The sequence below is a fragment of the Panthera leo genome, chromosome E3 (assembly GCF_018350215.1).
Source record: "Panthera leo isolate Ple1 chromosome E3, P.leo_Ple1_pat1.1, whole genome shotgun sequence".
Taxonomy (NCBI): Eukaryota; Metazoa; Chordata; class Mammalia; order Carnivora; family Felidae; genus Panthera; species Panthera leo.
The window spans coordinates 19,067,483-19,084,263 of NC_056694.1; the positions used below are offsets into that span (position 1 = coordinate 19,067,483).

Sequence of the window (16,781 nt, forward strand, 5' to 3'; positions counted from 1 at the left end):
GTTTCCTCTTTGCTGTTTAACTTCCAGATATTGGAGGTTCTCCATCTGTCTTGTTACCATATTCTAGTTACCATGATCTGCAAACGTAGTTTGTGTTCTTTTTAATTTCAGTTCTTTTTAATTTGTTAAGGTTTGTTTTATGACTTAGTTTTCTTGGTGATTGTTCATCGCGCACTTGAAAAGAGTGTGTATTCTGCTCTTGTCGGATGGGGTGTTGTGTAAATGTCGGTTAGGTCGGGTTGGCAGGTGGCATTTCTGTGTGTCCTCTGTCATGTTCAGTCAGTGACCGGGAGAGAGGTAAGCTCTCCGTGTGTAATTGTGGGTTTACCAATGTCTCCTCTCAGCCCTTATCAGTTTTTGCTTCATTTATTTTGAGACTCTGTTGTTAGTTTCCCATAAATTTAGTTTCCCTTTTCAGTATGTTTGTTTGACTCTCTGTCTTTATCTGAGGTTTTTAAGAGGTTGCTCTGGTATTACAATATGTCTACTTTTCCTTTTAGCCTTTCACCACTGAGAGTGTATGTGGAAGAAGCCTTGTCACCGCATAGATCCTTTTGCCCTCCCTTTATACCGAAGTTGCCACACGTTTTATGTCTATATACGTGGACAACCCCAGCAGACAGTGTTTTATTTTTGCCTTCATCCGTCATTCATATTTTAAAGATCTTAAGAGGAGAGAAATAGTCTGGAGAACACTAGAGAAATGGTATTTACCCAGACATTTGCCAGTTTCTTGCTTTTGTCCTTCGTCCTTAAAGTTCCAGGTTTCCTTCCTATGATCATTTACTTACTGTATTAACGAGCTTGGGCTGTCCTGACAAAATACCACAGGCCGGGTGGCTTAAACAGCGGGAATTTACTTTGTCACAGTTCTGGAGACTGGAAGTCCCGGCTCAAGGTGCTGGCAGGTTCACTTCCTGGTGAGGACTCTTCCTGGCTTGCAGACTCTTGCCTTCTCCGTGTCCTCATGTGGCCCTTCTGTGCTTGCACGGGAGAGCGAGTGGCACGCATGCACTCTCCCCTGTCACTTTCTCTTCATGTAAGGCCACTGTCCCGTTGGATAGGGTCCCACCCTTATGACCTCACGTAACCTCTGTTCCCATTTTATAGGCCTTCTCTCCAAGTACAGTCACACGGGGGATAGGGCTTCAACATAAGAATTTCCAGGGGACCCAGTTCAATTCAGTGCCTAGCAGCCCCTGCCCGAAGAACATTACGGAGGATGGTTATACCAGCTGCCTTAAAAGTCTTTGATAATTCCAGGGTACTGGCGTCTTGAGGTTGGCTTCTGTTGATCGTCTTTCCCTTGATTAATGGGCAGTGTCTCCTCATTCTTTGTATGCTGACTAGTATCTCGAATGCTTTTACCTCTTTATTTGAACCAGCCTTAGGCATGGCTTCCGTCACCACGGTCACCTTATGCTCAGAGATGCTTCATGTTGAGACCTCGCACCCGCAACGCCAGGTAGCAGGAATGAGAAGGGGAGAGTTGGACAAAAGGCTCTTGTCCGGAGGCTCTGCCCTGTGACTCCTCTTAGCATGTCCTCGACCACTGCCATCTGCGAGGGAGGCTGGGAAATGTGGTCTTCCACTTGGCCTCAGTGCCCAGTGTTGTCTTGCTGAGGAGGAAAGGAAGAATGGGTCTTGGGTAGGGAGCCGGAGTCTGCCACACCCGAATACTCTGCCCACCTTCACCAGCCACTTGGGGAGAGCAGTTACTACCTGAGTGTGTTTAGCCTGGTTCCTGGTTGGGGTCCATTTTCTATGGGATAAGCTTTTTTTGCAGCCAGAGCTGCTAACTGCCGGTTGGGGTTTAGGTCTAATTTAGGCTTATTCTGTGCATTTTACAAAGTTTTTAAAGTCCCTTTTGAGCTCAGCAGGACAACTTGTAGATGACGGGTTTCATCTGTCCTCTGGTCTGAAGTGGATTTTCTTTCCTAGCAAAATTGTGAAAATGCACTGGTCCGTCGTAGTGATTTATAGCATAAAACTTGTGTAACTAACTTTAGGAATTTATGTCTGAGCAAATGGCAAATGTAAGCTCCAGGCTTAAGTGTTTGATCTTACCTTTCTCTGAAGTCGACTGAAATAGGATTTTGAGTCTGCTGGCAATTCTTCCCACAGACGTTGCCTATTTTGTGAGTGATCTTCCCTGCCAGCGTTAGTTTCTGGGCGGCCTTGCTTGGTTGCCCGTCCAGCCTGGGTTGTTAAGTCATTTGCAAACACTGCGGGGAGGGGTGGTCAGTGTTTCTGTCTTCGTGAAAAAAAGAACTCTTGTGCCCACCAGACTCTGCAGTGTGACAGCATAGGAGGATTTCCAAGTAGTCTCGAGACTGTGTACAGAGTCGTTACAAGGGTTATCGCAGACTAGGTGGACTGACTGTATTTGATCTTGGCACTGGATTCCTTTTAGCTGTGGTTAGCTTGTCTGGTACTCACCTGTGTCGGATTAGATGGTTCATTAGGTAGAGTCCTGTCAGGAGAATGGACACCACACTTAATTGTTTTAAGAATTTGGTGTAAGAGATTGACGAAACCGGTGTTGGAGGGCCGGAAGAGCGAGAAGGAGACACCAAGATTCAGCAGATGAGAACTACAGGAGGCAGCCCACCCCCAGGGCTGAAGGAAAAGAGTGGAGCTGTTCAAGTCTGGATCGCAGGGATGGGCCCCGTGCAGCTCAGGTCTCTGAAGAGAGGGCACCCAGGAGCTCGGCCAGACGGGGGGTGGAGGCTTGGAGCTGGTGCTCACTCCTGAGAGGACGGGGTGCGACCTGGCTGCTGCTGGCACCTCCGAGAGTGCGTGCGGCTGGCTGTAGGAATGTGAAAGCTGAAAGTAGGACCAGTTCTTACCTCCAGGTGACCGTCACTGGGGTGACACTGCCAGGGCAGCGAGCCCACCAGGAGAATGGCATCCCTGTGCTCCTGCTGCCTCTTGGTCTTCCTCCAGCGCCCCTGCTGCAGAGCCTCCAGGCAGAGGAGAGGTGTGCTCTGTGCAGCCTGGGCCCCGACGTCACAAAGTGTGCGGCTGGATCGGCGCCGGACGCCTGACGCGAGTGCCCGGCTTTGTGAGTGGGAGCGGTCCCTGAGCCTGTCTTGGAAGCGTTTCGGGACAGACATTTAGGCTTCGGGATTTGTTCTTGAAAATTAGGGTTTGGTGGCCCTTGGGTGTGACTGCTGCATGTAACTTGGTGTTTTCGGAGGTAGGCTGTCATCACACGTGGGAAATAGCCAGGCCTGGAGCTTTAGGTGTTTCTTTGAGAAGGGGCAGGGTTCCTCCAGACCTTTTCCATTTCTTCCTTTAGGTTTTAAGTGTTCTGACTGAAGGTTTTGGGGGAGTGAGCGGAGCAGGCTCGAAGACCATTGGTGGTTTATGCATAGAGAGGAGGGCATAGGATGTTGAGTTAGGGAGCCCCAGGTTCAAATCACCTAGCTTGGTGACCATGGGCAGTCTGTCTAACTTTTGTTAACTCTGGTTTCCTTGTCGGAGAAACACCAATAATATATCTACCTCTCACAGATGTTAAAAGGATTGAATCATGGAGTTGAACCTTCTATTGAATCGGTGTAAATTGATATTTATATATCATTACTTATAATCCCTCGGGCACCCGTTGAGAAAATAACTCAAGAGTATATGGTGAAAAGAATGCCAGGGGAGTGAAAAGAAGTATCTGTTTAACACAAAAGAAGGCATTAATGGAGGAGCTGAACAAAAGATACTGGCAGAAGTCCTTCCTTACCAGTAATTACATTAAACGTAAAGAATATAACTTCTCTAGTTTAAAAAGCAGTGATTAGCAGGATGGATTGAAAACACATGATCCCACTACATGTTGTCTATAAGAGACTCACTTCGGTTTCAAAGACACAAACAGGTTGAAAGTAAAAGGATAGAAAAAGCTATTCCATGTAGACAGTAACCAAAAGAGATTCAGGGCAGCTATGCTAGTGTCAGACAGAATAGACTTTAGGACAAGAGTGGCTGCAGGGGACAAAGGACAGCGTCTAATGATAAAGGGTCCATCCGTCAAGAAGCTGTCTGGAACGTAGCAAAATAAAGAGATACCCCTGCCACCGTTCCACTCTCACATATGCACTTGCCAACCCGTAAGCTAAATCTAGTTCAGATACTGCTTGTATATGGTAATCCAGCAGCGACGCTATTCTTCTTCAGAGTGTAGGAGGCCTTTTCAAAACCCAGGCTAAAGGCCTGCTGTCACCTGTTGTTGAATTTCTCCCTGCCGCATAGGTACGAAGACGCTCTAGTCCTCTTGCTCACGGAGGTGTTGAATCGAATCCAGTTCAGATACAACCAGGCCCAGTTGGAGGAGCTGGATGACGAGACTCTGGATGATGATGTAAGCGGCGTGGCCTAATCAACCGTAGTCATTGTCATTTTCGGTGTGAGTCCAAGTAAGCTCTCTGCTCTGGAGCCAGAGTAGTCTTACAGTTTGAATTGTGTGTTTGAACTTTACAGTTGACCTTGACCAGTGTGGGGCCTAGGGGTGCTGACGACCTGTGCAGTCGAAAATCCCAAGTATAACTTTTGGCTCCCCTAAAACTTAGCTGCTAACAGCCTGACTGTTCACCGGAAGCCTTATCGACAGTCGATTAACACATATTTTGTATGTTACGTGAGTTCTATACCATATTCTTACCATAAAGTTAGCTGGAGAAAAGAAAATGTCATGAAGAAAATGGTAAGAGCAAATACATTTCCAGCGCTGTACTGTTTGTTGAAACAAAAAATCCTGTGTAAGTGAACATGCCCAGTTTAAACCTGTGTCATTCAAGGGCCAGCTATATATCCTACTCGTCTTTTGGGGTTTGTTAATTGTAAAAAGAAGTTGACAGACGTTTTTACCTGTATGAACTAGGGAGATAAGTAGAGACACCATATGCACAGTGAGAAATGGTTGAGCAAGGGCTCTGTATTGCCTTGCACCCACACCTCTGCTCCCCACTCTGGGCAACGAATAAAAACTAGCTAGATGCGGGGTGAGGGACAGGGCATAAAGAGCTCCCGAAATGGTAAGGCTAGGATGAAAAGAAGTCTCTTTTGAGTATATTTTGTCGATCAGTATCTTAAAATCAATCTTGAGTTTATTGACACTCGTGTGCCCAACATGGGTAAGGCAAATGTGTTGAAGGACACAATTCCCATGTTCCTTTTTCTTAAGCACCGTGCACTTTAGAATTTTCAAGTCACTGGTAGGGCTCTCAAAATAACTGTGACCGTGGCATGGCTGAGACCTTGAGGGTGGCCGTGTTTGGGTTAGAAAGAGCCTTGTACTTGGAACTCAGAGGCCTGGGTTTGAATCTCTGAAACCTTGGGCCACAAGGAGATAGAAGTCTGGGCCTTAGATTTCTCTGAGCTTCATTTTCTCCTCTCCCAAAAGGGAAGCGATGTGGCTGACTGGCCTGCGCTGACGGTTACATGACGGTAATGTGTGGAAGGGCTGGCTGCATGCCTGCTTATGTCGTGGGTGCTCGGTAAACTTGAGCTTCGCTTCTTGTTAGCTGTACGATTTAGTTCAGTGCTTCTCACGTTGGAGCATGGGTAAAAATCGTTGGGACAGCTTGTTCAACAGACTTTGATTTAGGGGTGGGGGCCACAGAATCTACGTTTCCTACAAGGCCGTGGGAGATGCTGGTGCTACCGTGTCTGTGGACCGTACTTTGAGTGGCACTGACGCAGTCCGTCACTGCTAGGGACCTAGTAATGCACTGTTTCAGAAGGTAATGAACGAGCGACCAGTTCCTATAGCTGCGTTCTCATAGAGGGGCCTTGAGCATCTCACCAGTGGCTTTTTAAAATCTCTGTGTCCCTGTGACCGTAGGAAAAAGTAGGTCATTCTCTCTGGATCATGTGCTGAGGAAACAGCTTTTTAGGAAACTAATTCATTGGATTAAAAAAAAAGATTCCAGGTTGGCCTTTTTAAAGTACCAAATGACCTGGTTCCGTCATTTGCCACTTCTTCGAGATTTTACGTCCGAGAGTGGACTTGAGGTTGAGGCTAGATGGGCAGGGAAGATGACAGGACTGCCTTTCCGGGAGAGCTGATCCTTCTGTGTTTCCCCCACAGCAGCAGACAGAGTGGCAGCGGTACTTACGCCAGAGCTTGGAGGTAGTGGCCAAAGTGATGGAGCTCCTTCCCACACACGCCTTCTCGACACTGGTAACTCACCATCGGGAGGGGAACGAAGAGCCTGATTCTCTCCCTGCACATGTAGCACGAGTAATAAGGCTTTTTTGCTCACCGGTATTTTAAAATACATAGGTATACATTTTAAACAAAGAATAATGATGACCATCACCGACCTTCAAAGTTTAACAAATGCTAACATGTCCCCAAATATTTTAAATCCGCTTTTGGAAGCCCTGTTTTTCTTCCTGAACTCTCACATGTAATATGAATTTTACTAATGCCTTCAGGCCTGCATCAGTAGCTCAGAAACGACCAGGCCACGCAGAGGACTTCCTGCTAAAGATCGATTGCTGCAAAGTGAGCCTTTGTAAAGCCCGTCGCTAGCACCCTGCGTATATTCATGTGCTAGAATCTTAGTCATAAGGACCGCTTTCCTTCACTCAGTGGTGCTTGTTATTTGGGGAGATTTCATTAAGCCTATCTCTTCTTCAAGGACAAGATGATTTGGGGGAGGGGGTCTTGTGTTCTCTTGTAGACAGTTCTGTTGTGTTTCGCCATCTGCCTTTCATAGGGACCTGTCACATTGAAGTCTGATCTTTGTCCTAACGGTGAGTTAGCAGCTTTAGAAAGAAAAGATACTGATAGCTCTGGTTATGAGGGTCCTGTCTGCCAAATGAGTAAGGGAATCAGACTTCTAAAAAATTGGGCCTGTCTTTTCACTCTGCCGTGCACTTAAATAAGGCAGATTATCTGACAGTTCTTTCCAGAATAGGATTTCCCTTGGATTTGAAGGGAGATAGGTTCCGTCTTTAAGCTCTAGAAGGTGTAGATCATTTGGGGTTTGGTGTCCTCTTTTAGGAACCGTAATAGTCAAACCCAGCATCCATTGCTTTGTTTAGAAAAGAGTTATCTACCTGATAAGTTGTTGTTTTGTTTTGTTTTGTTTTGTTTTTTTCTGATTCCAAACATTAATTGGTGGTGTGAATTGTAGAAATTGTTGAAGGCAGGGCACTGAAGGGAGCCACTCCTTAGCTGGCAGTAAAGGTTCTCAGAGAAAAGGGTATTTTTAATCTGATGCCCCTCCCCACCCCCCATAGATCTTGTAATGTTTTAACGTTAAAATGCTGTTAAAAGTTGGACTTATGTTTGTTTTTTTTTTTTTAATCTTTGTTTTTTTGTTTTCAGTTCCCAGTTCTTCAGGACAATTTAGAAGTTTATCTGGGTTTACAGCAGTTTATAGTTACTTCAGGGTCAGGTAAACTGGTTTTTATTTTCTAATTTAACCGACATTAAGAAAACTACCGGGCTAATATTTAATTATTGCCTTCTTTGCTGTCGCAACATGATTTCTCCACTGCCACCTCCCCGCCGCTCTGTCTCTCCCCACTCCTAAATGGAAAACTTTCTTAAAGAATCAATGACAAAAAGGAGCCGTGGGGGAGGTCAAGGATGAGGCTGTGACAGTGCATTCCGAACAGGTGTTTCAGTGAGAAAGAAGCAGCTGATTTGGAGCAAAGAGGGGGGACTTAGCGGGGGAAAAAGAAACAAAAAGCCATCAATTAGGCTATTTCCTTATGTCTTTGAAACCAGCAAGCACGCTAGGGAAAAATGGCTTTGGGCTTTGCTGCCGTGTGCTCTTTCCTCCCTGGCGTTAAGCAGTAAGAGGACCCAGGAGCGGCTCTGGAGTCGGCCGACCTGTGCGGGCACACGCCGACAGCTCGTGGCTGTTAACTCTCCTCCCGTAGCTGGCCCGCGGGAGGCCTGGCTGCAGCTGGCTGGGAAGACTTTGGGCTGCCCTTGGTAGGTGGCTTCACTCACCTGCTTGGGGTTTAGGGTCAGCAGTTTTTGGCCGTTTGGTTGATAACAATAACAGCTTCCGTGTGTAGAACACACGTCACACACCAGGCACTGTATTCTTTGCCTACGCTGTCTTTGACTCTCTCACCTGTCCTGGTCTCCTATTTTATGGAAGAGGAAATGGGTGTCCAGAGATGTCACTTTGTCCCAAGATGGTATAGTAGGGAAGGATTAGAAAGTTGAATGAACTAAAATCTGCCGTCCATTTTTTGCTAGCTAGTTGAAAACACCAAAAACTTCTTCTTGTGCCTGCAAATGCACCCGTGCTTCCCCGTATCCCCCCAGCCTCCCCCATCTTCTTCCCAGTGTTTTCCTTCCAGGAGTCCTGCCTGGCCCCGGCCCCCAGCCCCTCTACTGTGTAATTGTCTCAGCCTGGCACAGAGCCGCTCAGGGTATAGACCATCTCCTGGGCGAGCTTGTTATTCATGGCAGAGCCTCCACGAGAGGCTCTGTCTGGGGCTGCCCTTCTTGGTGGCCTGTGACGGTTTGTTTCCATGACTGTATTATTAGCTTCTAAATAATCCGCTGGGCCCCAGGAGGTTGATGGGACTTGGCATGCCCCTAAGTTTGTAGATAGGTTAAGAACAGCTTACAAAGAACTTTAAAAAGATCACTTTTCAAAGCAAACATGCCTGTAAAATATGCTGTCAACATTAACAAAAATCATTTGACTGTATAAATGCTACAGATGTTTTCCAGCATCCATTCTTGGGGAAAATTGTACCCTGGTGGTCTCTCCCTCAGGGCCACTCATCAAATTAGAATGTACTCAGCATCCTAAAGACCCGGTCTTGATCTTATTCTCGATCTTTTAAGAAACTGAACATGTACTCCTCCACCCCCCCAAATTGACCCCTACATAAAGCTTACGTTGAGTCTGTCTTGAGGAGAAAAATCTGAGCGACTCCTAAATCCTTTTTCTGAGACATACTGGTAACTTAGAGTTTCTCATCCGAGAAGGATAATCTGATTTATTTTTCCCTGAATGAAATATCATATACCTGTTCTCACTGAAACCCGTTTACTGGCGGTTTCCCAGTGTGCCTGGCCTTTCCAGATCGTTTATAAATCTCATCCCTAGCACTGCTCCTTGGTGCATACTCCTCTCAGGCCAGAGAAATACTTACTGTTTTAAAACGATCTGTCTTATCCGTGACGAAGCATTCCCCCATCCCTTAGTGGCTCCAAAGCCAAGTTTCCAATGCAAAGCCTATTAAAAAATGGAAACTCTGAATACATTTTGTTCCCTGGTTCCCATGGCCATCTAACCTCTCCAATAACCTCCATGCTGGATTAGCAGCCTTCCTGCCTCTTAACAGAAACTGTGGCATCTTCCTCTGAGAGGGTGGCCCCTCCATTCATGTGCTTTACTTCTCACCAGCTCTTAATTCTCGAATCTCCCCTGGAGGCTGTGTAGATGGGAGACTGACTGTTTACACCTGCTGCCGATCTTCCTGCCTCTACTTCCTCATTAGGACGGAGACAAGGCCTGAGGTCGCTGTGGCACCTCAGCGGCTGTGTGCGGGTCTTGCCCCTGGGAGGTCATCCTTCGCCCGCATTGCCTATCTTTCTCAACCGTCTGTGGTTTGAAAGATCCCACCTTTGGTTGTTGTGTCTCTTCTATTCTTTGTTCTGCTTGGCTTCATTTATGACCTACTTGTTCTCTCAGAGTAGAATTCCTCAAATGGGGATTTTCACATCTCTACCTCCGCAGCCCCCCCAACAAAAGAAGACTGAGTTATATTTAACATGAAGATGTTTTCTCCCCCCGGGCATTGATTTGCCAGGGAGCTGTCCTTTGGACGTGGTAAAAAGCACATGCACCTAGATGGCTTCAGGGCGACTTGCTTGATGGAAGATCGCGCTTCGGTGTGGCCGCGATGTTTTCTGTCCCGCAAACCTCCATGTGGCAGTGATGTCCTTCTGAGGGTTCCCCTTTGCGGCTGTTCTTTGCTATTAGGCGGACATCTAAGCCTTAGCCAAATAGGAGGAGAAGGGGGTGGTTCTGAACAGCTTTCTCAGTGGGAACTCAGGTGATTGCTTGCAGCATTTGGTGCTGCTGGCGGTGTGAAGGTTCTAGGCTCGGGGGTGGGCGCAGAGATTTTCATTTGGGGTGCCTCCTGCCTGTGTGCTTATGTGTCTTGCAGACGGTAGGCGAGCAGCAGTCGCAGTTTGCATTGACACGCGCTGTAGATGGTACGTGTGTCTTCAGTTGAATTATACGGAATTGAAGTTTTGTTCTGTCAGAAGTGGACACGTATCAGCAGTTTCTTATGGTTCGAACTGATAGTTTAAAATCACAGCGGTCCTGAGCTGGTTTTCATTCCAAGTACTGCTCTTTGACAAATTCGGGCAGGTTTAGAAGGGAACGAGCAGGATGGCAGGGATTCTCAGCCAGAGGGTGACACGGGAAATGAAGGGATGCAGGGGTGTATTTGAGCCGAGAGGAGAGTCTCTGTCTTTGCCTCTCCCCAAGGCTGCCATTCGTAAGCAGGCCTAGGCTCGTTTTGTGTTCTTCCCTCGGGGTGGGACCAGGGATGCCAATAAGGAATTGTGGGGGGAGGGACACTTTTTCTCTGTCGTTTCTGGCCCAGCTGTTTAAACATGGAGGACTCCGCGAAGAGGCTTGTGGGGAGAGGCTGGGAGGAGGCCCCGCACCGGCTGCAGCCGGGTGGACTCAGGGGCAGGCGGGGAGGCCTGCTCACAACGACTCCAGGACTGTTAGGACCCAGACGCCAGTGGAAACCCGATTTAGGGCGGTATCTTGGTTTGGTTTTTGTTTCCCTTCATGTTTTAAACTGTTCAAGAACCTCGTTCTTGGGTAAACCTAAGGGCACAAGAAGTTGGGAAGCAGTCGGCAGGGTGGAGAGCCTCGTGGGCGAGGGCGAGGCGACGAAGGTGCGCGGGGCGGGCGAGTGCGGAGTCAGAATGTGTCCTCGCTGCCCCCGGGGAGAGAAAGGCTGGTCTCTTTTCGGCCGACACTAGCAGCACCACACCCAGTTCCAGGGCAGATTTTTCTTAAGGCTTTGTTTCCCACAGCCCTAAAGCTTGGTGTGCAAAGGAAAACAGGTTTTAGTTTACCCTGGGAGTCAGTTATATAGCTGTAAGCCTGAAAATCCTTGACATTCAGAAAGTGCGTGATTGTGGTGCTTTTGTTAGCTGGGAGAGGAGGAGAGGCAGCGTTGTCTCTCGCATGATCAAAAATACCTCTTGGTTCTCTCCGTTTTGTGGGCTCATCTGGCTGGCGTGGGGTGGTCGTCCTCTTGCTCTGACTAGAGGAGCTGGCTCACCCTCCTTAGGCGCCCACCCCAGTGACCTTGGCAGGGTGCCTGCAGGCCGCGAATCCCACCGCTTGGTGTTTTCCTGACTGAAGCACTGCTCTCTGTGCGGGGCTGGGGGTGGAGGACCAGGTGAGGAAGGCAGGGGTGGGCCAAAGCTGGCCTTTGTCACCGGCTCTGTCCCTGTAAAGACCTTCCTTGATTTGCCCCTTCCTTTTGTCCTCCTGCTCCTGGGGATGTGACCCACACCTTTTTCCAAACCCATGTCTACCCTTGGGGGCTGTCACAGGTCTGTTTCTAGCCTCATCACGTGGAAGCCAGCGTAGGATCCGAGGCATCAAACTTGCCGCTTCACCTGGCAATTTCTTAGGTGTGCAGCCTTTGCTGTTTGTCTCGCCACAAGTGTTGTTTATCCATAATCACATTTAAATAATCAGGGAACCTCAAGCTCCCCAAGCCTCCCTGTACTGCTCTAGTTTGCTCTGTATTCGGTCGTATCTAATTCATTCGTTCGTTGTGGTCACTTCTTCCGTACCAGGCGCTGTGCAGAGTGTTGGCCACAGCCCCTCCCCGTGAAGGAGTTCATGGTCAGTGAGGAGACTTGTAGCTCATTAGTTTATCTGCATGTGTACTTGAGGTGCCCTGGAGGGGGATGCAGGAAAGGAGGGAAGCACATTCCTTCTGTCGGGCAATGTGGAGAGAAGGTCTCCCAGAAGACGTGGTGGTTATATGAATCTGGAGAAGACCATACAGGGCGTGAGTGGTCAGGGATGCAGTGGACAGTCTGGGCAGGGACCTGAGGCACTGGGGGTTAACAGTGGGTCCGGGTGAGATATTGGAGTGGGGGTGGGGGAGGCAGTGAGGTCACGAGAGCCCTGGTGTTGATGGAGGCGCGGGGGGTGGGGGGCGGGAGGGGGGAGTGGTCCGGGTTCTCCTGCCTTAACTGGAAGAGCCCCAGGGGGTTTGACACTCGCTTAAGGGGAGCTGAGTCTGTAGGTCTGGGTTCTAGGAAGATGCTTGTGGGACACCACGGGAGCAGGGTTGCCCTTAGCCAGTTCCTCTCTTCTAACGGAGTAAACCCCTGAAATTGCCACAGGAGGGGGCTGGTATCTAGGGAGTGGTAGGATTTGTAGGTGCCCTGTGGGCAGGGAGGGGGCTCTTGCTGTTACTGCCCCTCCCTCCCTCCTTCCGACTGGATGGAGGAGAACTCTGTCCCAACTCAGAGCGCCCTCTCCTGGCTTGGCTCTTCTCACTGTCTTTTGTGGACCTTTGTGGGGAGAGGGGTCCGCAAGGCAAGGAGATGGGCTGAATTGAAGATGTTTTTGTCCTTCATCTTTGCATCTAAATCACTCGGCTTGAAGAAATCGTGTGGAAAAGTAAGAAAGTCTCAGGCCGTAGAAAATCACAAGTTTTTTGTTACACCTATTTCTTAAAACATTGAAGGATGCTTCATAGTTCATTCTAACTTTGCCTTTACACTAGTGAATTTAATGGGAGCATTATTTTCCTCTTTAAGGAACCAGACTCAGAAGGGTTTGCTGAGGTCCGGAGCCAGCGGGTAGCAGGGCACCCGTCTTGTGAATCCAGGCCCCGTGCCTTTATTCTAGACCGTGCTACCTGCAGACCGTCTGGGGTGGAGTGCCAGCTACCCCCGGTTCTTTGAACAGGGGTGAATCCTGTCAGCCCAGGGAGATTCCATTCTGTGTGACAGGCCACGTGCAGAAGGCAGGCAGGTTTGCAGCTGTAGAGGCTTAGCCTGGTTCTGCCCCAGAAATAGGACCCGCATTGGGCAGGTGGCTGGGCCTCCCTGTGTGGGTTTCCTTGGGTGTAAAATTGGTGGTGTCACTACCTCAGGGTCACAAGAGGAATGACGTCAGGTGCTCCGTCCATGTCGGCACACCAGGCCATGTGTCCCTCTTGTCTGCGCTCGCTGTCCGTCTCTCTGGCCCCGGGGTGCGTGTGGGTACAGGTTGAGGTGGAGGACTGGGCCCATTTTCCCAGCTCGTGTCTGGGAAGCAGCCTGTGAGTTGCTGTGTTTCAACAATTGGTTTTGCTAAATGTAGCTTGCCTGTAGGAGCTGTTGTCCGTAGCGGTAACTAAACGCGTCCTTCCCGTGGAAAACCGCCTGCGGTGTTACGTTCCAGGCCACAGGTTGAACATCACAGCGGAGAATGACTGCCGGCGACTGCACTGTTCCCTGAGAGACCTGAGTTCCCTCCTGCAGGCCGTGGGCCGGCTGGCCGAGTACTTCATCGGAGACGTGTTTGCGGCGCGGTTCAGCGATGCCCTCACCGTCGTGGAGAGGTAGGCCAGAGTGACGTCACGGCGCCGCTCCTTCTTGCGTGAGGGCGGCGTGCCGCCGGCTGTAAGGCGGACGCGGAGCGGCCACCGGAGCCCTCTGGACTTCAGGTCCCTCGCTGTGACATGGAGGGGACCTGGTGCCTTGTAGCTTCTTGTGAGAGTTCACGAGATACGGCACTTAGCGCAGCGGCCGGGGGTTAGCAGCCTGTACGCGTAGGCCGTTCACTTCGTTGCAGATTGGGTCTGTGGATGAGAAGGCAGGGTTAGTCCCGGAAGAAGCCACGTGGGGTCAGTCTTCTGTCTCCGCCCACAGGTAAAGAGACACCGGGAAAGCCCTGGGAGTGGAAGGACAAACAGGTAGTCCGTGGGCATCTGGCAGCCAGGTGCTAGAGGTGGGACTTTTTCCAGCCCTGGGAGGGTCCTGAGGAGTTGAAGCTTGACCGGAGAGGTGGCTCCCAACCTCTCCACCACCAGGCTTCTGTCATTACCCCTCCCCTCGGGTCCCTCCTCGGGTTTATGGCTGCGTGTGTTGAGGACCGCTCCCGACTGCCCCATTCTCCCTGCGCCCCTCCCACGAACTCAGGCACTTAACGAGTCAGATGCTTCAATGTGTTTGGAGGTTCAGACTGTTTCAGGGTAACCGGTGGATTGATTAGATCAAAATTGGGCAGATGTGGGTCCAGCCCACAGTTGAGCCACCGGACTCTTTCACTGGCCCACTCGCCGTATCATTGATAACACGCCAAGCGAAACCAAGCCCCAAGCCTAGTGACTTGCGCACCAGAGTCTTCTTTAACTGTTACTCTTCGCTTAAAAGCAGAGAAAACAAAGAGCTTTGGATAAATCTTTAAAAGCCAGATTAATATCAATAAATAGTAAAAGTAGCACGTGGTAGAGAACTTTCAAAGTGGTTTTGCACGTATCATTTCATTCTTTACTTTGGGGGATGGGGATGTCACGTTCCCTGTGAGCCAACCGTGGCCCAGAGATGGTGAGTGCCTCTCTTCAGGCCACGCTTCACGAGAGGGAGCACATGGGTTTTTGACCATCTTCCTGAGTCCAGATGCTGTGCTCTAGCCACGCCACAGAGCTGTCGCCTCCAGCATCCTCCTTCCTCGCCGTCCTGGGTGAGGCCCGTTCCACTGCACTGACGGTTAGCGGAATGGGACGTGTTCTTCCTCCTTGAAATCTGTATCTTTTCAGAGTTCAGAGTTCCTGCGTCATTAGCTCATAGGTCCTTATAAGGACATCTTTCTGCACTGCTTTTAGGTTTGGACATCTTTCTGCACTGCTTTTAGGTTTGAGGCTCAGTACTTACGGGTACTTTGCAGTCTTGTCTTCATTCAGAATAAAGTGTGAGAGAAGGCTCCTTGTTACGACTGCTTGATCTTCGTAGCCAGTGTGATTAGCCGGCTTTTCACTCAGGCTCCACACAACAAACCTCCTAGCTAAACTGCTGCACGTAGAAATCGTAAAAGACACGTTTAGAAGCCCATTTTCCGTGTAGAGTAGCACCAAAGAATGCTGGGGAACACGAAAGCGGGACGTAAAGTCAAACACAGGGTGACTCCACTTACGTGAGGCCCATGGAATAGTCCGGACCAGAGGGAAAGGGGAATGGCGGGGGCCAGGGCTGCGGCGGGGGATGGGGTTGCTCTTTCGTGGGTCCAGACTTAGAGTTTTATAGGATGAAAAGGTAAAGGAGACAGGAGCGGGTGGCTGCACGCTCTGTGTGTATTCAGTGCCACTAAATAAATGTATACCTACTTTGTGAATGTGAAGAATGGAGAACAGTTTAAAGAGTTAAACACCGGGTGCATGTTGGTACGTCGCTTACGTATCACCCCGGCCCCTTTCCAGAGCTTCCAGTCGAGAACCCTTGCTACTTTCACCCTCACTTTCTGACTGCTTCCTGACCCTCAGTGCTTTGGGACTCAAGCTTGTGGTTTTCTAGTGAAGTCCCGCTTTCTGGTCCCTTCAGAGAGCAGCACTTTCCAGAGTGTGGTCCACGCGCACGGAGCCCCAGGATGTTTCCAGAGATGCAGATTTCCAGGCTCCTCCTTGCAGCTGCAGGGTCGGTCTGTGGGGTTGGACCAGGGAGCCTGCACTGTGACAGGTTCCCCAGTTGAGTCTTCCGCTCGGTGAAGTTTGAGAAGCTCTGTGCCGTGGCACCGAGGGAGAGAAACACCCACTGTCTTCCCTGGCGCCCGCCTCAGACCTGCTCCCAGGCTTCCTTAAAGAGCAGGCACGGGGAGAGCTTCGCCGCGTCTCCGGCTTCTTCCCTTTGCTCAGAAAGGAGCATCCATCTCTAACGAAAGAGGCATTTTCCGTTTCTCTGTACAGCCGGTTCTCCAGTTACTGGATTGAAGGCTTGTCTGCGTGCAGTGAGCCCTTGTGCCACCAGTGGGCGCAGCAGCTTGCTTCTGGAAGGATTGTGCTTCATGTCAAAAACGCTTCGATTTGTTCTCAAACCTTTTTTGCTTCGTGCCCTGCCCTTTCCCCCAAACATTTTATCATGAACATCTTCGAATCTTCAGGAAAGTTGAAAAATTATACAGGGACCACCCATATACCCGTCACCTAGATTCTACAGTGAACATTTTGCTGTATTTTCTTTGTCATATATCTGTCCATCTGAAACATTTACTTGTCCAGAGTTTTGTCGTTGTGGTAAAATACACACCATGATATATTTACTTCTTAGTCACTTTTATTGTATATATTATATCATCTTATATTTCCCTGTTAGATATTTATTTTGCATACAAAGTTTTTTGATTCTGTAAGTCAGCTTTAGTTAGTGTCTTTATATAAATCTTCATGCACATCTCAGGTATCTTTGGGATAAAATTGAAGGTGTGGTCTTGATTCTTCTTTGGATGGAAAAAAGTCTGTCTTTGGGCCCTTTGTTGGTACCTTGTCCATTTTGTCTATGTTAGCCCACAAGCTGAATGTTTTCTCTTACCTGCTTCTTTGCCAACAGGTTGGTCAAAGTCACTCTGTATGGATCTCAGATAAAATTGTACAACATTGAAACTGCTGTGCCGTCAGTACTGAAACCTGACCTCATTGATGTGTAAGTACAGAGTTAGCTGTTTGTGCGTTCTCAGGAGGGACCTTGTCCTCCGGCCCCCAGGAATTTTCTGGATAGAAGGGAACAGTTGTGCCTGCCATGAAGAGGAGAAAAACTGCCTCCT

At 49.2% G+C, this 16,781-nt stretch overlaps 1 protein-coding gene across 7 annotated transcripts in view; it reads left to right on the forward strand.

Annotated features, from left to right (window-relative positions):
- The window catches only part of XPO6 (exportin 6), a 102,618-nt gene that overhangs the window by 66,394 nt on the left and 19,443 nt on the right, over positions 1-16,781 (forward strand). For 3 of the 7 annotated variants that reach the window (XM_042921526.1, XM_042921523.1, XM_042921525.1), the window contains exons 10-14: positions 4,249-4,357; positions 6,086-6,238; positions 7,334-7,403; positions 13,428-13,587; positions 16,568-16,660. In XM_042921526.1, the coding sequence (XP_042777460.1) occupies positions 4,249-4,357; positions 6,086-6,238; positions 7,334-7,403; positions 13,428-13,587; positions 16,568-16,660 (585 nt within the window). The remainder of the gene's footprint in view (positions 1-4,248; positions 4,358-6,085; positions 6,239-7,333; positions 7,404-13,427; positions 13,588-16,567; positions 16,661-16,781) is intronic. The other 4 variants (XM_042921527.1, XM_042921528.1, XM_042921524.1 and 1 more) reach the window with 3 other exon arrangements.